The sequence below is a fragment of the Suricata suricatta genome, chromosome 9 (assembly GCF_006229205.1).
Source record: "Suricata suricatta isolate VVHF042 chromosome 9, meerkat_22Aug2017_6uvM2_HiC, whole genome shotgun sequence".
Classification (NCBI taxonomy): Eukaryota; Metazoa; Chordata; class Mammalia; order Carnivora; family Herpestidae; genus Suricata; species Suricata suricatta.
In genome coordinates, this window is record NC_043708.1 from 83,371,858 (window position 1) to 83,395,880 (window position 24,023).

The window sequence follows — 24,023 nt, forward strand, 5'->3', positions numbered from 1 at the left end:
AGCCCTTTATGTCAGTGTTACTGATCACAACCCACAGTGAAAAGTTGTAATCACTACATGGTAACCTTGTAGAAATATTTATAAATACACTACTGGACCCCCGTGGAAGCATAGAGCCTCACCCCAAGGGGCTCTTGAAAGTGCCTTTCTTCTCTTAGAAACACAGACATGGTCAGCCTATGAGACCACGGGGCCTAACACCTATAGGTGAAAGATATCCTTGGAGCAGTAACACCACACACACTTTCCAGGTACCTTTGTTATGGGCACTTGAATGGTGCTGCTTCACGGAGGCTGCCCCCCCAGTCATGAGGATCTCAGACCAGAGCTCCAGGAAGTTCTGCTGTTGGTCTGACACCAAGAGTACCTTCAGATTGTGGAAAGGGTTTTCACGGGGTTGCCTACAAGGGAGTCAGAGACACAGCACCTTGGAATTGGAAAAGACCTTGACATGACATGACATCCAACATGGGAACATTTTCAAAAGCCCTGCATTTTGACATCACTCCCCTTCTCTTCTGTGAATCATGTGTATTCTCTGGGCTCCTAGCCTTCCAATTCACCCCTTCTCCTGTCTAGGTTTGTCCTGGGGCTGAGAATAAAATGCCTTGCTTAAAATTCAGTCCCCTAACCTTAGAGGTCAAGAACACTGAATCTACATGGAAATCTTCACACATATTCAAAAGGTCCTTAACCAAGGTACCCTAAGGACAGAAACTGGATAAACTACTAAAATAAACTCAAATACTCTAATTTAGTGAATAATCGTTCTAATTTCTAGAAATACTCTCTCACCTTGATTCTCCCCACTCCAAAAGCTTCCTATCTTCCCACCTACCATTTTAGATGGGCTTTCAAATACTCACCAATCCAGAATTCTCTGCTCCTCAAGGCTATACCCAGCAGGCAGCAAATAATTGCGGTAATTCTGGAGCTGGTTGGCATGGCAACTATCATGGACCCAGACATGAGAGACACAAGGAATCCCACTGGCAAGGCACAAGAAATACTTCCGGGTACGACAATGCTGGTCCGCAATTAGGAGACACTGGTAGGCTGTGTTACACTGAAAGAAAAGGAACAAAACCGATGAGTCTGGTGACTTCTACGGAAAGCCCCTAAATAGCAGCCCTGAGTCAGAGAATAGATCTCAACACTTCCAAAATTCTACCCAAAATGTGCTTTTAGTTTTTTTTTTTTTTTTTTTTTTTTTTTTAAGAGCACACTTGTTCGAGCTGGGGGGAGAGAGTCTTATGCAGGCTTCATGCTCAGGGCACAGCCCGAGGTGGAGCTCGATCCCAAGACCCTGGGATCATGACCTGAGCCCAAATCAAGCTAAACCAAATGAGCCACCCAGGTGTCCTTGAACCTCTCCTACCCACGGCCGCCTTTCCCAAGGCCAGGCCCGCACGGCCTCCTCAGATGTTCTTCCTGCCTCCCCTGCAGGTCTCTGGGGCCTAAACCCTCAAGGGACAATCCAACCCCAAGTGTTCAACCTTCCAAGCTGAGAATCAGCAACACTGTAATAGTGATTTCTATTAAACACAAATTTTAATCTACTTTTGTCACAGGAACAGAACCACAGCCTTTAATAAAAAGGGCTCTAGCTTCTCTTCATTACTCCCACGTAAAAATTCTATTTCATGCAACAACTCTGGCACTCCCCCAGTTCCTGAACTGTCTACCTGGTACTCAACCTCTCCATCCCCTCCCTCTCAGACTCTTCTCATTACTGCCCTTTCTGGAAAGCTACACAAAGAAACTCCTCACCTGGGCTTCATTGAAGTCTTCCAGAATATAGCCAGCTCCTGCTCGAAGCTGGGATTCTGTATACTGCTTGTTGAAAGGAGGGATTTCTAAAAATTCTATTTAAAAAAAAATAACCAAGATAATTACTAGTTGGTTTTGTATTTACTACTTTAAGCCTACCTCTTACTGCCTCCTTTTACACTCCCCAGCTAGCTCCATAGGACTATATCCTAAAGACAGGTCAAGGGCTTTCCCATGGGTCAGAAAGGAATATGTCATGAGAACTATAAAATGCTGTCAAAAGAAGGGACAAGAGTAGAAAGGGTGGGCAAGATGAGAAAAGGGGGTAGGTCCTAAACCTAGAAATACCACAGGTTTCTGTACTGAGTCACAGGACTGTTAACAGGGATGAACACAACCAGTTCCCATAGTAATGGACTCCAATTTGAGTAACCCTTACCATCAGGAAGTCATTCCTTAGGACTACCCTAAATCTCTCTTGCAAACTAAGCTCATTTCTTCTAATTCTGCCTGTTATGAAGATGAAGAATAGCTGATTAGTACTTTTTTATAACAAAGCCTTCAAATTCCCCCTTCCTCAGCATTTTTACTCCCTGTACATTAAAACTTTGATGAACCAGAACACTCAAAGAAAGTAGGGTTTCTAAAAGGTAGCTGATTAAGTGAAGGTTAGCCAGAAATATCCTATTTCAACCTTTTTATTAAAAACTATCTACCTTTGATGGTCTTGAAGTACCTCAGGACACTGAACATCAATGACTGCTTTACAGTCTTGAGGGTGAAGTAGAAGTTATGAAAGATGAGGCTGAAGCTGTAATGACCCTAGACAATTAGAAATTGCTTCTTTTGACCAAATATCTGCTCCTCTCATATATAAATAACACATTAAAAAAAGAAAAGACAAAAAAAGCAAGACATTAGAGATTTTAGTTAAATAGGAGTTCTGAGAAATTAAGTTCTAATGAACTTATCACAAATTAAAAACCCAACCAAATTCCCCCTCATGCCCAGTGCCGCCAGAACAGCCCCCTTGCAGACGGGCCAGCCCTGTGGTGCCCTCCCTGCCGCTGGAGCCACCCGCGAGCGCCGATGCCCGCGCTCTGCCTACAACTCCGGGGAGCACTGACCGGCCCACCTATTTACGTCCAGTGCTCTTTTCTTGACTAAGCATTCTCACATTTCTCTTAAAATGAAAACTCAAACCAGAAACTCTACACGGTTATAAAATACTCAGAGCAGAACTATTTTTCAGTTTTGTCACCATATCCTTTTGATCCATCTCCATACAAATCTGTCACAATTTTCAGTACCAACACTCCACTGCTGAGTCAGCCCTGGGGCCTCTCATGGCCCTTTATTTTTCCCAACACTTCTATTTTATGTCTGCTTAATCCAGGTCTATTTCCAGTCCTAATCTGTTTAGATTTTAATCCTCAATTATCTTTACCTCAGTTGTATAAGCAAATATTACCCTAGGGTAGTAGTCCATTCCTCTACTTTTTCTCATTTTGGGTTTCATTTTATTTGTGACTCAGGAGAGGCCCTGCCTGACCTGGGGCTAAAATGAACAGGTTTTTAATTCCAAAATTCATCAAAAATAAAGGATGAAGGTACTAAATAAATCCAACTCTATGGCTGATGGGCCCCTGATAGTGTGCCTAACAATACCAGGTGCCATATTCTTAACTCATTAATACATTAATCTCATTAAATGGATTCAAGTATTTTATGAGCTCCTGATATAAACAAGCATGTAAGAGATTCCCATTTATCTACTAGTCATGTCATATAGTTTCTTTAAAACTGTCAAAATTCTTTAAGTTTGAGTGAAAGAGAGAGGAGAGAAAGACTCTTAAGTTCTGCACTGTCAGCACAGAGCCTGATGCAGGGCTCGAACACACGAATGTGAGATCATGACCTGAGCTGAAGTCAGACGCTTAACCAAGTGAGCCACCCAGGCACCCCGAAACTGTTAATATTCTGTAGAAAACTGTTTTAGTACAAATGTCTCCAGGTTTCTTGAGACTGAGGGACCTGTCAACATTCTCACATGCCAAAAACATCAAAGATTTTGGTACTTTTGGGCAATGTCTAATGATGAAGGAGCAACATAAAGCCAACATGTTCACTATAGTCACATTTTCCATGGTCCTCAGAAAGAAAAGAGCACCCAGATAGACAAAATCATGAATGAAAAGGGATCTATCACAACTAACCCCTTAGAAATACAAGCAATCATCAGAGATTACTATGAAAAATTATATGCCAACAAACTGGACAACCTAGAAGAAATGGACAAATTCCTAAATGCACATGCACTGCTAAAATTCAAACGGGAAGAGAGAGAAAGCATGAATAGACCGATAACCAGTCAAGAAATTGAATCTGTTATCAAAAATCTCCCAACGAATAAGAGCCCAGGGCCAGACAGCTTCCCAGGGGAATTCTACCAGACACTTAAAGCAGAGCTAACACCCATTCTTCTCAAACTATTCCAAAAAATAGTTTCTATTTTCCTTCTATTTCAGAAGGAAAATTTCCAAACTCATTCTACGAAGCCAGCATCACCTTGATACCCAAACCAGACAGAGACTCAGCCAAAAAAGAGAACTAGAGACCAATATCCTTCATGAATACAGATGCAAAATTCCTAAACAAGATACTAGCAAATCGAATTCAGACGAGATCGGGCGCGTTCAGGGTGGTATGGCCGTAGACCTAGCAAATCGAATTCAGCAGCACATAAAAAGAATTATCCATCATGATCAAGTGGGACTCATTCCTGGGTTACAGGGCTGGTTCAATATTTGCAAATCCATCACATTAACAAAAGAAAGGATAAAAACCATATGATCTCGTCGATAGATGCAGAAAAAGCATTTGACAATATACGGCACCCTTTCTTAATAAAAACCCTTGAGAAAGTCGGAATAGAAGGAACTGATCTAAACATTATAAAAACAGTTATGAAAAGCCCAAAGCTAATATTATCCACAATGGGGAAAAACTGAGAGCTTTCCCCCTGAGATCAGGAGCACTACAGGGGTATCCACTCTCACCAGTGTTGTTTAACATAGTGCTGGAAGTCCTAGCATCAGCAGTCAGACAACAAAAGGAATTAAAAGGCATCAGAATTGGCAAAGTCATCAAACTTTCACTTTTCTCAGATGACATGATACTCTACATGGAAAACTTCACCAGAAGAGTACTAGAACTGATTCATGAATTCAACAAAGTTATAGGGTACAAAATCAATGTACAGAAATGGGATGCATTCTTATACACCAATAATGAAGCAGCGGAAAGAGAAATCAAGAAACTGATCCCATTCACGATTGCACAAAAAACAATAAAATACCTAAGAGTAAACCTAACCAAGGATGTAAAAGACCTATATGATGAAAACTATAGAAAACTTATGAAAGAGATTGAAGAAGATACCAAGAAATGGAAAGACATTCCCAGTTCATGGATAGGAAGAGTAAACATTGTGAAAATGTCATTACTACCCAAAGCAATCTACACATTCAATGCAATCCCCATCAAAATTGCACCAACATTCTTCTCAAAGCTAGAACAAACTATCCTCAAATTCGTATGGCACCACAAAAGACCCCAAATAGTCACATTTTCCATGAGAAACCTGCAATCTCTAAAAAATGTCCAATTTCTCCTCATTTAGATTAAGGCCTACCTACCCTCACACATGATTATAATGTTGGGACTATAAACATTTGATATAACAGCCATAAATGGAAGGAATTTTTAGGAGCTGAGTTTATTAATCTCACACAGGTTCAGAAATGTTTAATTAGACAGTCTGCATCTTATACCAAAGTTGTTTTTATTAAAGGTTTTTTGGTTTTTGTTTTTTTTTTTTGAGAGAGAGAGTGAGAGCACACATGCAGGAGGGACAGAGAAAGACAAGGAATCCCAAGCAGGCTCCACACTGTCAGCGCAGAGCCCAACATGGGGCTAGATCTCATGAACTATAAGATCATGACGTGAGCCAAAATCAAGAGTTAGACGGTTAACCGACTGAGCTACCTGGGCAACACCGCCAAAGCTGCCTTTCTTGACCATGCTGTACCACAAATAAAACATCTAGAGTTGCCTTTTGAAGTCCTGGTCTATGAAAGGGCTAGGAGTGTGTTGGAGAATAAGGTCCAGAGTCTAGCAATACTGTCAAAGAAAAGAAAACAAGACCACAAACACTGTTTTGATGCCACATCTTGCACAATCCTCAAGGGACTCCCATTATAATCAAAGTAACACTCTTGGCTAGGAAACTCTTCAGCCATCTTATCCCCAATGATACCTATCTGAATTCTGTCTAACAAGGCTGGCACACACTTAACCTTGAAACCCCACACATGCCACACCTGCTCCTGCATCCTAGAGCCACTCTACCAATGGCTATTTATGCACCTTCCAAATAGTATAAACCCTAATTGCAATTCCCTGACCACTCTTCTCATGTCCCTGTATAGATCTCCACATGGCTATGGTCAGTTTTGGTTAATTAGGGAAGAGTCATCTACACACCTGAAATGCCAACCATTGCAGATTTGCAATGGTGCCATTTTATGAAAACCATCTTCCCTAATTTGAGTCCCTCTCGTAAGATTCACTCTAACCTGCAGAACATCACTCCATGCGGACCTTTAGCATTCACAGACACGTGTGGATGCAGCTATGAGTCACTTACAGTGTATACACTTGTATCCACCCATTTTCTCTCCTAGATCACATACTCTTTAGACAGCTGAAAGCACTTTTACCTGTTCCACTGCAGCCTTCACTTAAACCCTAAGTAACAGACCACATAGAAATACAATATATAGATTTAGGTTAAAGTTGAACAGAGGTACAAGAGTTGAAAAGGGTTAGAGGCTGTTTCTCTGATATCACCCTGAGGCCGTAGGCACCCTACATTCTCAGTCTTATGCACAGACCTCAAGAGAATGAACTTCAGCCCCCGGGGGGTTTCTCTAGCAATTGCCCCTAGAACACAGATGGGAAAGACGGCAGAACATTCACAAACCTGACTGACTTGGAGGACTTGTCATAGAATAAAATGAACACTGGGTTCTATTTCCAAATCTACCATTATTACAGACAAAAAACAAGTAGTTAACCTCTCCAAGCTTGTTTCCTCATCTGTAAAATGGATGGGAAGATCTATGTCCCATGTGTCTCATAGGATTGTTTTAAGGAGCCACTGAGAAATTTTGTGAAAACAGTCTATAAATTAAGAAGCAGAGTTCATTAACTTTCCCTAACCAAGAACCCAGATGTCACTTGCACTGCTTACTTTATAGCCTCATAAAGTGAACGGAAAGGAAGAAAGTGCTCATGTGTCAGAGGCCCCAGGGATTCTAGGGACTTACCCTCTTCTTCCTCACTGCTTCCTGTAGGACCATCTGGCAATTTGGAGCGGCTGGCCAACTTATCACTTGTTGTGGCCATCGTGAGAAGAAAGGCATAGCCCAGAAACAAAGTCTTGTTAAGGGGCAAAGGCCCTCTCTGCTCTTCCAAGGCAGAGGGTTCACCCATGTTGTCTCCACTCTCACAGGGGCTCACAAACTCTCCTGCCCCCACCGCACCTGGAAAGGATGGAGACGCAGTTACTAGAAGGATACAGACCACTGCCTGGGCATGACAGGATGGGTAGGCAATGTCCTGATCAGCCTTTTTGAACCACTGACCAAAGACCATTTCTATGGTCAATAACCCAATTATTGTGCAGGACCCAGGACCCAATTTACAGTGCAGAGAAATTTTATGTACTTAAGTTTTATACAGTTGTGACAATGTCGTCATTGCTTTTATAAATGAAAATCAACTAGTATGGTTTTTATACAGCCAAACCAAATACTTCTGGGATCTGAAGAAAGTGGTAGTTCTAATAGAAACAAGGCTTAGGTAAAAGTGAAAAATACTTAGAAATCTTCAGCCCACTTTCTCTTGCTCAGTGCTCTGATTTCCCCAGGATATGTGACATTTTGAAACAGTCCTTAAAAACAAACAAACAAACAAAAAAAAACCAACAAAAAACCCACTTTTTTATTACCAAGAAGTGTACCAGGCAGATAGTCCCACCCTCTGCTAGCCGTCACCAGAATGGTGCACCGAGTACTTGGTAATCAAGTGCTCTTACACAGTGATGGCACTCCAGCAAGACAGCCTGCGCCGGCTGTCCTCGCTTCCAACCCCTGGGGGTGGGTAAGTGAACCAACCAGCCCAGGACTCCCAGAACACCCATGCTACGAGTGCCCCAATAAGTCCTCAAGAGGAAAACAAATACCTGATTTGAAGAAGCGGAATCATAGCCTCATTAGGAGGCTAAGATGACAGACAGGTCATGCCTCCCTAAAACAAAACCAGCAGGAGGAGAACAGTCTGATGTAGTATGTATAAGCCTGGACTTCAAAGTTAAACTGCCTGAGTTTGAATTCTGGATTACTAGGTCACCTTGATAAAGTTAGCCAACTTTTCTGTACCTCAAATTCTTCAACTGGAAAAGGAATTCTAGCATCTAAACCTCATTAGGATTATTTGAGGTAATATGAAGGACACAGTTCCATGCCTCACATACCCTGAACACAACAGAGGTGCTGGACAGATATGGAGATGACACGGTGCAAATATACAGGAACCAAAGGAGCTCTGGCGGTAGGACAGTTTAACAACTGATGAACCGCTCAGTCTGCGGGACTCGGAGTGCTCCCTCAGGGCAGACACTGTGGCCTCTACCCGTCCAGAACCCACAATGGTGGGGTGGATATTAGAGATGCCATAAACAATAGATTGATGAATTCCTGTTAGTATGAAGCATGAGTGACTGGAAAGGAGGTGTTTGAGGAACAGTACAAGGAGATGCAGACTGCGCTACTAGCTTTCAAAAGGAAGTCTGGGAAAGCCAGAGGGCCCTGAGCTCAAGAGGGAGGGAAGCAGGGCTTCCTGAGGTAGAAGATGGTGCCAGGTCAAAGAATATGCTTAAAATTCACTATTTCTTTCCCTCCTAAAACCTACACAGAACTCAATGAATGTTTCCAACAAAGATCTGGTGTCCTATCTACCTCCACTAGGCTGCTAGGAGATGTGCAAAGGCGGATGCAGTAAGCTGGGTACTCCCTTACTTGTGTAGGACCCCAACTTTGTAGCCAGGACAGAGGGTCCATTGCCATTTATCAGGCTTCTCTCCAGCAGCTGGCCCTGCATTCCACAGTTGTGTGAGGGAGGATGAGGCAAAATGGGAGTACTCACCAGGTTTCACAGTGGCAGACTTCCGGCCTCGCTTGGCAGGGGACCGCTCCTCTTCAGAAGTGATCAGTTTTCTTTTGCCAGAGAGGACTCCCGAGGAGGCACGGGGGCTTTCTGTAATCTTGCGGGTAGGGGTTGTGCTGCTGCTGCTGCTGGAGGCAGTAGGGGTGGCTGGGGAGCTGATGTTGCTACGCCGTTTCCGTTTCCCTTCCACCAAATTGTCTATGATAGGATAAGCCAAAGGTTGGTCAACTCCCATGGTCTGAAGCCCTGAACTCCAATAAGCTGGACAGAGCCTGATTTGGGTATCACCACACCCTTTCCTCTACCTCCCATGGGAACCGGAAACCTCTTTTAAAGCTGCCATAAACAGTTTCAGTCTCAGCCATGACTGAAATGTATCTGGTCCCCTGAAGAACTGGGGAGGCCAAAAGAATCTGAGAATTTACCATGTGATCCTGGGAAGGAAACAGAGATACATGGTGGCTCCAGAAAACAGCAGCTCATTAACATCTCATAAACCACATAGGGATTTTAAGATTGAGGGAAGCATGTTGACTGCTCTAGAAATCACTCCTCCCACCACAAATAGGACAAGGGCGCGGAGCTAGTTGTTCAGGAAGCAAAGGTCTTACCTAAGCTGATATCTGCCGCCTTGGTGAGGGGGGTTACTGCCTCATATGGGCCAAGGCCGTACTGCTCTCTCAGTCTATTTCCTTGCTCCAAGGACAGGATGACGGCCATTCGCTTGTACCACTTCCTTTGGCCTTCTTTTTCAATGCTGTAGTACAGCTCTCCAGACTCCTTCCTATGCCCTTTCACCACTCCTGGGGGGCAGGGGTGTGGGGGAGAGACACGTATGAGCAGCTTGTCTTAGGTTGCTTGGCATCTACTCACAATGGGTTTGCACAACAGGCTTGGGTCAGGGCATCAGGAAGGCCAACAGTGGACTGAAGTTAGTACTGAAATTCCAGCTGTCAATCCCGGACATCACCACCACTTTGGAATAGATGTAGCTATGACCCTGGGGTTGGGACATGGAAAGATTCTCAACAGAAGGAGCCCTTCGGTTATAAAATTAAGCCTCCTAAAAGCCAGCATTTATGAGTTATTCATGTTTCAGTTATTTCTTGAAGTGAAATGACATGTGGTTTCTTAATAATCCCATTATAACTTATTAAACCTTTCCTTCTTGGCTTCTTTGGAGACTGATAATTCTTGAGCTAAATTATAGGTGAAAGATGACATGACTCAGAGAGAGCATATGTCTGTGTGGCTAAATCAAAATACAGATACAGAGCAAAGAAAGGAAAAAATAAATAAATTCTGCCCCTCCCGCCTAATCTTCCCTACTATCTACTTTCTTGCCCTTGCTCTGCTTCAGAACCTAAAGGCATTTAGGTTACAAGGAACACAATGTGGAGTATGAAAGGGAACAGGGCTAGAATTCAGGAGACCTGAGCCTAGGCCTAACTCTGCTACCACCAAGCTGTGTGACCTTGGGCAAGACCCATTTCCAACCTTGTGAAAAAGATGATACTCCTTCCCCCCATCCATCAATAAACTTATATACCTGTGTATGCTACACACACACACACACACACACACACACACACACACACACGTAAGAACAAGGCATTATCATGAACACCTCTTCATTCTTATAAAAGAGTCCATTTGTTCTCTCCCATTGGCCTGTGCCTGAACGCAGGGCTAAAAGAAACCCAGAGCATATGCCACTAAGGAAAGAGACACAGATATGACATCTGTTATGGCAGTCTAGTGATGACATTAGTAGACAGCCTCAATAAATGAGACGCAGACTCCCTACCCCTTGATGCCATAATTCACTCTGGGTACAGAACTGTTGCTTGGTGTTAAAAGGACCTCCAAGACAGGCTTCACACCTAATGGATACATTTGATACAATGGATATATCTGATACAAACTATGTAAGCCATAGGTCATAAAAGACCTAAATCCACATGCTACTGATGCCACCAAAAGCTAAGTGTTACCCAGGACTAGAAGGTGAAGATAACGATGTAATAAAGGAGTAAACAACTACTCAGGAGTCCAAATCACAAGAAAGTCAGAGGAGACCTCACCAGAGGCATTTTTGCCCATTATATCCCAATTTAAGTTCCAAAAAATCTCCAGGCAGTATGTTTTTAAATGACAAACTCAACACATTTATCTCCAAATTAGCTCAAAAAAAGGGAATATATTCCAAGAACTGGCACATTCAACAGTCATAATACAAATCTCTCATTATCACAGGAACTGGCTATTTAAAAAAATTTCAAACCAGACAGTAAATGGTAGCTGTGCAGACATAGAAACACAGTACCAACAACTTCTTCCTAAGCAAAAATATCCCAATGTACCTGCCACATTCACCTACTAGATTCCCTACAAGGCAGGTACTAAGTTTAAGTCAGTGGCTAAAGAACACATAATGGCAAGGGAAAACATTAACTTTACAGTGGAGAAACCTGGCAAATACTTTAAACAGGTGATAATGGTTAACATCACTAGTGATGTCCTGTGGATGTCACAGGCCTCTCTCCCTCCATGACATAATGAAAAGGACGCTTTACCTCCATAGCATTATTTTCAAAACCCATAACTCCAATAGAAGACAACAGGTGAGACAGACCAGAACCAAGGGACAAGTATCTGACCATACATTCCTCAAAACTGTCAAGGCCATGAAAAACAAAAAAAAGATTCAGAAACTGTCACAGATCAAAGGACACATGAGGACTAATGGACTGGATCCTGGAATAGAAAAAGGATATATTAAACCTGGTAAAATCCAAATAAAGTCTGGAATTTAGTAAGGAGTCGAGGCTGGTTTCTTAGTTTTGACAAATGTACCATGCTATCATAAGATGTTAACAAGAGTGGAAGGTGGCTGAACGGTAGTTGGGAACCTCCTACACTGTCACAGTATTCTGTACTTTACACAGCGTCTGTACATTTTCTGTAAATATATTATTCCAAAATACGTTCAGGGGCACCTAGGTGGCTCAGTCAGTTAAGCATCTGACTTCAGCTCAGGTCATGATCTCAACAGTTTGGTTCATGACTTCGAGCCCCTTGTCAGGATTTGGGCTGACAGCTCAGAGCCTGGAGCCTGCTACAATTCTGTGTCTACCTCTCTCTGCCCATCCCTGATTTGTGCTAGTGCGCTCTCTCTCTCTCTCTCTCTCTCTAAAATAAACATTAAGAAACATTTTTAAAACGAAAACAACAAAAAACACAGTAAGTTCATTTAAAAATAAGCAACAAAGGAAAACAAAAAAGCAGTGTGAGAGTACCCAGTGTAGTAGGAATGGAATTTCTAGCTTTGGAGAGCCCCCGAACAAGAGTAGTTGGGCTGGAGAGAATGCCCTTGGTAATTACTGGCTGGAGAGAGGACCGGCCCAGGGACAGTAAATCTCTTACAGACACCACTCACTTTATTACCTGCACTGAAATACTCATCCTCCGAAAGGGCTGTCACTTCTGTATCCAGTGGGATAGGGTCACACAGCAGAATGTCCTTGCCCAATACATCACACTCGTACCCATCATCAAAGAGCAGTTTATACTTCCCAGCTCCGACATCACGAGTGATTTTCCCAGAGTAAAAATAGCCATTGGACGACCACTTGGCTACAACACGCAGCCCCACAAAGCTATTTCCTGGAGAGGAGGCATCTAAGCCATCAGAAGGGCCAGCAGCAGCCTGGAAAGGAATCTCTGGAGAGTCACTTCGACGCAAAGCACCGGCACCCGCATCTGCTCGCCTGGTGGAGTCCGGCACTCGGGGCACAACACGGGTGAAGGATTTATCATCTGGTGACATGCTGGGTGAAATGTCCTCTATGCCCAAGGGGCCAGGAACAGCTGTTTCTCTAAAGAGAGATAAGAGATTGGAGAAGGCAGTTAAAATAAGAAAAGTACTTACCAATTTTCCCACTCCTTTGTCCATGGGTCTTCCTCAGCCCATTCTTGGGAGGACCCCATCACAGGCATAAGCCTGGTCTCTTGGTGGCCTCTCTGATCCCTGCCCACTCCCCAGTGTGGACCCCTCATGTCCCTCCTGACACCCCACATACTCTCAACTCCCCTCTCTTCTCTCTACTCCCTTTTTTTCTGAACGAGTCATAGACTAAGTGTATCTCACACTACCCGGGTACCTGGTTCCAGTGGTCCGAGAAGGCGGGCGGCCCCTTCGCCCGCGCCCACGAGGCGTGACTGGAGCCTTCCCTCCCTGTCTGATGCCAAGGCCTGCATCACCATCCTCCTCACACACTGGCGCCCCTGTCTGACTGACCCCTTTTCTAGGACTAGAGAATGAAGACAGGTTAGTCTGACAGCACCTGCTACTGGATCCTTTCTTCACAAAGTCTCCCCATGGCCTTTACACTACATGCCAAGCCAACATGTACTAGACCTCCAACACAGCAAGAAGTTGCTCTGCACACCCACCACCAAAGTATTAGCCAGGGAGTGGGAGTGTAGGATAACGAGTAAAGGACATCCTTTCTCCATGGAAGTCTATTCCCTCCTGACAAAGCTTCCTGCTGCTGCCCTCAAAAACAGCACACCCATTTCTACCCTGCCTTCTCTTTTACTACAGGCTCTAGACACCTGCAGAGGATAACAGAAAGCTAGGGATGTGTCAGGTTGGGGTCACTACCCTAACCTTTTTGCACTCCCAGCAAAACACTACAGGCTACAGAAAATGGGGGTGGCGGCAGCATATGCCAGCATTCCCAAAGTCCCCTCACCTGTTTTTCTATACTTTCGCGAAGTGTAGCTCCCACAGGGCTCCACCCTTGCTCCCATGCAAACCCAAACAGGAGAGGAACAAAAGGGGAGGAAGAGGATTTGAATGATCCTAGTTGGAGGATGGGGGGATTTCCCATTACTCCCCTTTTCCTGTGATATTAAAATGCCAGCAACCCTGCCCCTGCTGTAGCTCTCTCTCTGGAGACCCTGTCTGCACCTCAGTTTTCCTGGGCCTCCTCGGGAGCTGGGCAAGGCAAAATCTGCGGGTTCTGTCCCGCTGGTTTTCCCTTTGAGTGGTGCGGCTCCTCTCCCTGAGCTGCCACTGCTGTGCATGGCCGAGAGACTCGTCCCACTTGACGTGCGGTGTAAGCTGGATGCCTTGGAGGAGAAGGAGCTGATATCCCCCAGGTCACCTGAGGAGCCCCCGGTCTGTGACGGGGAAACTTCAGTTTCACATTCCTGACACTCTACAATTGGCTCTTCAGTCTCCTGCAAGGACGAAATGGATACAAAAGCTATGAGAAGCCACAATAACATGATGCTAATGTGGTGGCTGAAAAATCCTAGAGATGGCAAGAAATTTCAATTCAGAAAGGTGGGAAGGAGACTTTCTGGAATAATGGAAATGTTCTGGGTCTTATTCTGAGTAGTGGTTACACACAATTAATTGACAAGAGCCACTGGACTGAACATTTAAGACCTGAGCATTCTACAGGAAATATATCTCAATAAAATATAAATAAAGGTTGTATTGGATTAGAATGAAAGAGATCTCTATTATGAGCTAAGTTATCTTTTTACTGCACAAGTTCACAACCTTTGCCTACTGAGAAGAAAACAAGAATTGTAACCTAGAGGACAGAGGTAATTTTCGGTCTGGGAGAAGAGAGGTGAGGAGGAAGGAAGGTTAGATGAGGAAAACAAACGGTTAGGAGGTCTTCCAGGTATTTGATCAGCAGTGGGTAGCATGACATGTTTTTTGAAATCAGGTTCTTTTACATTACTTTTCAATAAATGATAAAGGAAATAGAAAATTAGAAGCAAAAATAGGCTAAAATAGTATTACTGTTTAGAAAAATGAAAAACAGAAAGGTAATAAAAAGTACAAGGTTGCAGTTATCTATAAAACACAGGAATGTCAAACTGACTTCATCTTCCATGCTTACTTTGATGGACTGGAAAGTGGTTAACTGGAGCTCAGTTTTAAACAGCCTTCGGAGGCTAATTCCCAGGCTTATGGGAAAAGGTTCTGGGATCAATCAACAATGTCCTCTCTGGACACAGGATTGAGAAGTTACAGCTCAACTGCTACACACTTGCCTTCCTGCTCTAGACTACTGATGCATCATCATGCGTATCATCAGAGAAGATATGGAGAAGTGTTTAGAGCCTCTCTGGGCACACAGTATGCAATGCACACACACTTAAATAATGCGAGCAAGCGAGGCGGGGGCAGGGAGGGGGTAGAGAGAGTGGGAGACAGAATTGGAAGCAGGCTCCAGGCTCGAAGTTGTCAGCACAGAGCCTTACATGGGGCTCAAACCCGGAGCTCTTAAAACATGACCTAATCCGAAATCAGACAATTAACTGATTGAGCCACCTGGTGCCTCTAAATAATTATTTTTAAACACTCTCTTCTCGAAAATATATCCTCCTTTGGAATCTACAAAGTCACTTTTACTTTCATTCCACCTCTTTGGCTACTTCAATATGTACTTGTTTTCAGGTTTCTCTTTCTTCATCTGTTCCTTTAGAAATAGTATTGCGCAGGACTCTGTTCTTCCTTTTCTCACTCTTCCGTACTTTCCCTGGACAATCTCACCAGACTCATCCTTGCCTGTCTACCAGCAATACAACAATGACTCAGCTTCAAACTCACCAATAACTAATAAACCCTTCCCTTTGGATATACTAAGGATACTAAAATTTAACCCATCCAAAACACAATGTCATCCTCTCCCCATTTCCTTGCCTTCAACGAATAAATCCTGGATATGCCCAGTGCATCTCACATCCCCTATAGCTCTCTCTAGCAAAGACTGGTTTTTCTTAACCAAACCCCAATTCAAGAGTTTGGAGATACAGGGCGCCTGTGTGGTTGAGCGCTCAACCCTCAATTTCAGCCCAGGTCACAATCCCAGGGTAGTAGGATTGTGCCCCACTCCACACTGAGTGTGGAGCCTGCTTAAGACTCTCTCCCTCTCCCCCTCTCTCCCACTCACAGGCTTTCTCTCTCTCTCTAAAAATAAATGAAATAAATTAAATTTTAAAAAGAGACTTCGGAAGTAAGAGGCAACTTTGCTCCCTACTGCCATTAACAGACCATTTCTATCTCCCTGCCTCCCTACCTCCTTGCTCCTACTAAACCACTATTTGCCATTTTGTTAAACTTTGCTCTCCCCTTCCAGTTACTCACTAACATCCTCCCACCCACTCGCTCTCACGGACGAACACCTTAAACTCTGGTTCACAGCCTCCCTTCTCTTCCCATCCCTATTTCTGTCATTATTCTCTGTGGCTTACATCCATTGGATGACCCATCTAGCAACTCCCAACTGCCTGATCTAATTACCACCGTTAAGCTTTTTCTCTGCCTCAGCCATCTAACCTCAAGGTCATTACCAGAAAGTGTACCACCTCCAAAAAGTATCAGTGATTAAACATGACTTTCTCAAATCTGTCTACTATCACTAACTTGCCTGCTTTAGCTAGATTCAAGTCTCACTATCTACTGAGGTCATTTGACTAAAGCAGGTGTTGTGAGTCCAGAACTGAAGTCAACCCCTTCACTTGGATATAGCACATGTGTAGAGGCATGGCCAGCCTAAAAGGCTGGGATTCCATGTTGTGTCTCTTTTGGAAAATAAGTCCCAGGAACAGTAACCAGCTATACCTGCCTTTGCAACTGTCCTGCAGTCAAAGCCATTGCTCCTGTAATGACTCAGACCCAGGCTCCAAGGTAGCCTGTTCTGATCTTTTTAATGTATTTGCTTATTTTCCTATGTCTTACCCACTAGACTACAGAGGCCCTGTTAAGGCAGAAATTGTAACCATCTTTTTTCCTGGGTATATCCCCCAAATCCAGCACCCTGCATGTGACAAGTCAAGACCCTTAATAAGTATTTACTGCATGGTGTCTCTCAAATCAGAGTTCTATTTACATTCTCTGTCTCAGCATGTGGTACCAGTATCTATCTCGCTGCACAGGAAGAAGGCCAGATACCAAGTTAAATTCCTCCCTTTCCCACAATCCCCACATTTAGGAATTCACCAGTCTATCGATTTCACCTTCTATGTATTTAATGCATCTCTGTCTCTCCTGTCAACCCCTCCTGCCATTGTCCTGCCTTGGCACTCATTACCTCTTGTCTGACCTATGCCTCAACCGACACCAGTCCACTGTTAAACCACTGTCAATGTGACCTTTCCAACATGCAAATCTGAGCATGTCACTCTTTTCTCCAAAATGCTTTTAAAGGCTCTCCATCACACCTAAGATAAAAATCTAAATTCTTTTCTATGATATACAAAGTTCTCATGCTTTGGGCCTTTAACAAACTCAAGAGCATCTTTTCCTACCATTCTCTACCCTACTGTTTGAGTCATACTGGGCTTCTAAATATTCATTAAGCATGCCATGCTGCCTACATATTTACATAACTTTTCATTCTGCCTATGATGTCCCTCTCCCCCATGTCTCAATGTTATCTGCCACACTTTTTTTTACTCTTTTCAACTGCAATTATTTTTTTCTTTTATAGTTTGTCAAGTTGGTTTCCATGTAACACTCAATGCTCATCCCAACAAGCGTCCTCCTCCATGCCCATCACCCCCTTCTCTTCTCCTCCTCCCCCATCAGCCCTCAGTTTGTTCTCAGTATTCAAGAGTCTCTCAGGGTTTGCCTCCCTCCCTCTCCCTAACTATTTTCCCCCTCCCCCTCCCCCATGGTCCTCTGTTAAGTTTCTCCTGTTCCACAGATGAGTGAAAACAAATGATATCTGTCCTCTGCCTGACTTATTTCACTTAGCATAACATCCTCAAGTTCCATCCACATTGCTACAAATGGCCAGATTTCATTCTTTCTCACTGCCATGCAGTATTCCATTGTATAGATAAACCAGCTGTTTCCATGATTTGGCTATTGTTGAAAGTGCTACTATGAACATTGGGGTGCATGTGCTCCTCTGCATCAGCACTTCTGTATCCCTTGGGTAAATTCCTAACAGTGCTATTGCTGAGTCATAGGGGAATTCTATTTTAATTTTTTGAGGAACCTCTACACTGTTTTCCAGGGCAGCTGCACCAGTGTACATTCCCACCAACAGTGTAGGAGGGTGCCTGTTTCTCCACATCCTCGCCAGCATCTATAGTCTCCTGATTTGTTCATTTTAGCCACTCTGACCGGCGTGAGGTGGTAGCTCAGTGTGGTTTTGATTTGTATCTCCCTGATGATGAGTGACGCTGAGCATCGTTTCATGCGTCTGTTTATCTGCCACACTTCTGAGAGCTACATCTTCTGTGAGGTCTTTAAGCCACCTTCAGGTTAGCTGGTAGACGGTCTCCTCTTTCTAACACATAATTCCAGCCTCTATGACAGCAACCAACAAGTTGTGGATTTGTTGCATGTCAAGTATAAGCTCCTAGAGAACAAGGACAGTGTCTTTTTACCTTCACAGTCCCAGGGAGTGCCACAGTGTAAGGAACATAGTTAAAAAAAAAAAAAAAAAAAAGTTGCAGGTAAATAAATGAATACAACTTCTAAAAGATAATAAGCAAAGAATACAAGCTACAAGGAAAGGTAAGTTCCCAGTCTTTTTCAGTCAAACCACTAAATTAAACATTTCCTGCCTGTGTGCTCTTTACTTCTGTCTCTGTCTATGCCTTTACTCACCAAGCTTTCTATATGGAATGCCCTTTCCCCTTACCTCCCAACATCTAAATCCTTCAGGGTCCAACTCAAATGCTTTCTGGACCTCATCTAGAAAAACTATCAAAACTCTCTTCAGAGGAGTTTCTTCCTCATCTGAACTACCATATGAATCTTCCTTCTTGCACACGTAACTTTCAGTCTTGAGAGGTAGCATAATGTAGTGGTTAGGAATGCAGGCACTGGATCTAGACTGCCTAGGACTAGTTCTAGTTCCTCTGTTTAATAGCTATGTAACTTTATGTAAGTTATTTTAACTTGCTATGCCTCAGTTTTTTCATCTGGAAAACGGGATAATAGTATTTATTCCATAGCTTAGTTTAAGCTCAATCACTTAAAATCCTTACTGTAGTACCTTATAGTTAGTACTCCAAAAATGTTAGTTGCTATTATTAGTGTTTTTAATTACGGCAGTATTTCCCAAAATATGTTCCATAGGGGTATAGTTAGTACTATTTTTTTTTAAAAATGTCCAGTTGATGGCACCTGGGTGGCTAAGTTGGTTAAGCATCTGACTTTGGCTCAGGTCATCAACTCATGGTTTGTGAGTTCAAGCCCCATGTCAGGCTATGTGCTGACAGCTCAGAGCATAGAGCCTTCTTCGGATTCTGTGTCTCATTCTCTTTATGCCTCCCACATCTGTGCTCTCTCTCGGTCTCTCAAAAATAAATAAATGTAAAAATAATAATAAAGTTCAGTTGTCAAATAAGCTTGGTAACTTCTGTGTTAAACAATATAATAGACATCTTTAATAAAGGACTTCTTAGAGCCTTTAATGTAATAGGCACTGAGAATTTCCATGGGGGAAGGGAAGTTTTACGGTATTTGGTGTTTCTCAAACTTATTACCATGGAACTTTTCTTTGCCCTCAGTGTATCTAAAAGGCCTGCTGTTTCCAGAAATATAGAGAGCACCACATCAAATAATAAAGTAGCATGTTTAACATTTTAAACTACAACAGTTACAAAAACTATTCATGAAATCAAACTGTTTTTCTAAATCTGCTCATCTCCTAATTTTTCTAAAATAGTAGTAATATTGAAAAAAATTCCACAAGCATAAAAACTGAAGATGAATTAACATCTGGGATTTTGGTGTAGAATAAAGTACATAAGACAATTCCTCAAACTAAAGTCAAATGCTTTTTTTTTAATAATTTTTTTAACATTTATTTATTTTGAAAGACACAGAGACAGAGAGAGAGAGCAGGGGAGGAGCAGAGAGAGAGGGAGACACAGAATCTGAAGCAGACTCTAGGCTCTGAGCTGTCAGCACAGGGCCTGACGTGGGGCTCGAACTCACAAACTGGGAGATCATGACCTGAGCCAAATCCAACCGCTTAACCAACTGAGCCACCCAGGCGCCCAAGTCAAATGCTTTCGGACAGAATGGCCCATTAGTGAACAACAGCAATAATGTGTTCCATTTAATAAAACTGTATCTCAGAGTTTAAATCTCTCTGAGCACAACTTGCTATATGGCTACCTGGCAAATTTTTTTAAAACGTGCATAAGTAGGGCAATAAGGCCTAAGGAAAAAAGGAAGGAAGTACTTGTGCTTCTTATCAAGTAATAAAATGGGTTCCCAAAAATTAACATATGTACCAAGAATGGTGCCATATCTTTAATTCCTGAAAATCTAATTTCAGCCAGTATTGAGATCTAAACACAGCATATGATGCCGTCCACTCTAACGGTGAATAAATGCCAATATTTTCCAACATTGGGAATGAATCTGTAATGAATCCTAAGACATAAAAGTGCATCTTCTACCAACAGGTCTATAACCACACATGGATGGAGATCAAGAAAGGACACAGTGAGTAAAAACATGACAACAAGTGAGAAAAACAATGAGAGACTATGAGAAAACATGGACCAAAGCAAGGAGTTCTGAACCTCTTTAGAGTTTCAAGAATAAAAAATGATAAAATGTAAAAATAATAGATAAAATATAGTTTTAACATGACAGAGATTTATAGAGATTCATCAGTCTATTCTTTACAAAAACAGAAACCATTATGGGACTGGTTAAATAAGTGGCCAGAGGTTAAACAGTAAACTCATGGTTGGGAAAAACACAGAATTCAAGACTCTCTTCTCTTACCAGGTTTTCAAATCTAACAAAATGAAGGAAAACAAAGAAGTTAGTTGCACAAGAAAGGCGGGAAGGGGTGGGAGTGGAGCGCCAGTGAATTTTTTCTACCGAAAGAAATCTGCCATATAGGCCTAAGTATGCATTACCTCAGTTACTTTCCTTTCTACTTCCGTTCCATCCACATAATACACATCTGTGATGACACGGGTGACAAGTGTGCGAACCTCACGGATTGTCCTCATGTGGCGATGCAGGACATGACCATGTGGAGGCTGAGGCATATCAAACTCTTCCTCTCCCTGTGACAGAAAATACAGAACACAAGCATGGGTCTCACTGCAAAGTGGCAGAATCAAAAATCAACTGCTTCATGATGAGCACTGGTCAGAGGTTCCATGACTCTAGTGTGATGAAATTTTGCAGCCGCTTTATTTTTTTATTCATCTATAGATAAGAACAGGGATGGATCAGCTATATAGCCCGAGGCTAGGAAGAGTTTTTATTAGTTATCACTTGAAATGACCTATTTCTGTCTCAATCAAAATGGTAACATCTAGCACTTATATCTAGGATATTTAAGTGAAACTCTGACCCCCTCCCCAAAAGTACACTATTTATATTATAATCCTTCTGATTTTGAGGCTGACTTGTCAATCAGTAAATAAACTTACACTTGCAACATCACTTTAAAGAAAGGAAGGAAGGCAATTTTTAAAACTTTATATAAAAACAGAGTATCTGTTAATTTCAGTGCAGTCTGTTTTTCCTGCATTAGTAAATCAGAACTATAGTTTATGCCTAGAACAAGATACAGATTTCTTTCAGAATTAAATATGAAATATTTAATCTCTTCCAAATAATAGATTGTAACTTAAGAGTCAAGCTAGTGCACAGTAAAAGGATTTTGTATTTACCTTCATCATAAAGGATTAGTTTAATAGTTTAAGTAGCTTAAATCTTGCATTTTTGTTTATATGACAACTGCTATGCATATGCTTTCTCATAACACATATACCACATTTAACAGCATCCACGCCCTCTCCCCAACCCCACTGGTAATTCTGAGGAGAAAATGCACTCCTTTTTTTCTCCCACCTTATTTTCCAATAGCAGACTGATTTTTTTCTTTCAGCAGTGTCAAGGTATCCAAGACTTTCAAAAGAACTATATATATATACACTATATATATATATACACACCACTGCAATGATGATGATCCTGGGTTTTTACTGACCAATGTGGTAGTGGTAGTAATTTACCTAAAGTTTTCAATAATTTACCTGAATAATTCCCACTCCAACTCCATCTTGGGGGTAAAATATCTACTAAAACTCTGTGAATAAATAAAAATAAATAGCATGGAAACTCACACCAACTCCTTAAAATACTTCTACATATACAACTTTGGTTAATGAATGGCCGGAGCTCTGGTCTGTCACATCTCAATCATCAGGGTGCCCCCGCATCAGAACCATGACAGCTGGACCTCCTGTCCTCACACAGAGTCAGGTCCTGGATCACAGAGGTCTAAAAGGTCTCAGGAATACATAAAGCACTCCTTGTATTCAGGCTTCTCAATAAGCCTTCCTGTATTTTTCCACTACAACAGCCAGACAAATGATGACTTTAAGAGAAACACTTAAATAAACATGACTGATAGAATAAGAAAGGAAGGAAGAAAAACGGGGCAGATAAAAAGAAAGCTATGCTTACTCTCTCTTCAAATAGTCTTCTGAAAAGAGGTCTCTGTAAAGATAAATAACTTGAAAATCCTGTCATCATAAAAGATAACAAAATGAAAACAAAACCACACTTTCCCTTCACTAAAAGCCTAGCTCCAGGCCCACAGGATGGAGAAGTGAAACTTTACAGAATGTCAAAGGTAGGCTGCCTATGCTTTTCTCCCCACCGGCCTGAGTCCTACCCAGAATGCAGACAATACAAAAGCACTGACACCTGGAAAACCTCCATAGAGCCTTCCTCATTTTCCAACCATTCAACCTTCAAAAGACAGCATTCCAATCCATATCTTCTGTTACCGCACCCACCCCATCTCTATTTTTTTTTTACTGTAGTAAAATACACGTAACATGAAATGGTATACCATTTTAACCATTTTTAAGTATACAGTTTGTGACATTAAGTACATTCACATTGTTGTGCAAACATCACCATATCCACCTCCAGAACTTTTCATCTTTCCCAAGTGAAACTATACCTATTCACCTAGATTTTTCTAGCACCTTTCTTAACAGGAGCAACTTAAGAAAGTTAATTCACTCTATATGACACAATATTAGTACAGTATCAGCAGTGGCTTTGTTGGTAGCAAAGCAGTATTTAAATTAATAATAATCAGTAGGTAGCAGCAGCAGCCAATATATATTGAACATTTGCTACATGCCAGGTCCAGTGCTGAGGGCTTTATCTCATTTAATCCTTACATATTCCAGATAAAGTGGTCTGACTCCAAAGCCCAGGCCTAACCACTCTGGCTCACTGGCTCCTGCTTTCATCAAAATGAGATAGGAGCAGGGATTATTTCCCTACTTTACAGAGGGAAAATGTAAGTAAGGAAAATATAATCTAGTGACTTCAACAAGATTGCTTTAAGATCAGTTTAATTCTTTCTATAAAGGCAGAGAAATTATTTGTAGAATACAAACACTTTAAGGATAAAAACAGGTGCAAAATAGGGTCTGATCTACCATAACCTCTATATTCAAAAGCTATTCTATTTTTAATCTGTACAAACTGATAAAGTCTTAGGTCCCAGAGACTATTACCATAAAAGGCTAATAAAACATGAACAGAATTTCTGGAGTTCCTGGAGAGGCATGGATAAACAGAACAAGACTACACAGGCCATGATTATTAAATAGAAAAGCAACATAGCATAATGAAAAGAATACCGATTCTGAAGTCAGATATGCTGAGTTCAAATTCCAGTTCTGCCACCTACTGATGGCAAAATCTTGGGCAAGTTACTTAACCTCTCTTCAGCTTGGTTTCTTTACCTGTGAAATGGGAATAATAATACCAACCTCATGGGTTGTCTTGTGCACAATGCTGATACACTGTAGGTGTTCAATAAAGAGGAACTATATTATTTTATTTTTATTAAACAAACAAGTTGGACAATTAGAATGAGAGGCACATCACTAATGAAGCTACCCTAGGC

General features: G+C 42.1%; 1 protein-coding gene across 9 annotated transcripts in view; it reads right to left on the minus strand.

Annotated features, from left to right (window-relative positions):
• The window catches only part of TP53BP1 (tumor protein p53 binding protein 1), a 74,869-nt gene that overhangs the window by 3,969 nt on the left and 46,877 nt on the right, over nucleotides 1-24,023 (minus strand). For 6 of the 9 annotated variants that reach the window (XM_029950868.1, XM_029950867.1, XM_029950871.1 and 3 more), the window contains 10 exons: nucleotides 20,989-21,141; nucleotides 14,036-14,307; nucleotides 13,224-13,373; nucleotides 12,508-12,938; nucleotides 9,672-9,863; nucleotides 9,040-9,258; nucleotides 7,161-7,376; nucleotides 1,771-1,865; nucleotides 867-1,066; nucleotides 256-401 (listed from right to left, as the gene is read on the minus strand). In XM_029950868.1, coding sequence (XP_029806728.1) covers nucleotides 256-401; nucleotides 867-1,066; nucleotides 1,771-1,865; nucleotides 7,161-7,376; nucleotides 9,040-9,258; nucleotides 9,672-9,863; nucleotides 12,508-12,938; nucleotides 13,224-13,373; nucleotides 14,036-14,307; nucleotides 20,989-21,141 — 2,074 coding nt within the window. Of the gene's footprint in view, nucleotides 1-255; nucleotides 428-866; nucleotides 1,067-1,770; nucleotides 1,866-7,160; nucleotides 7,377-7,403; nucleotides 7,787-8,077; nucleotides 8,143-9,039; nucleotides 9,259-9,671; nucleotides 9,864-12,507; nucleotides 12,939-13,223; nucleotides 13,374-14,035; nucleotides 14,308-20,988; nucleotides 21,142-24,023 lie in introns of those variants that run through there. The other 3 variants (XM_029950870.1, XM_029950869.1, XM_029950872.1) reach the window with 3 other exon arrangements.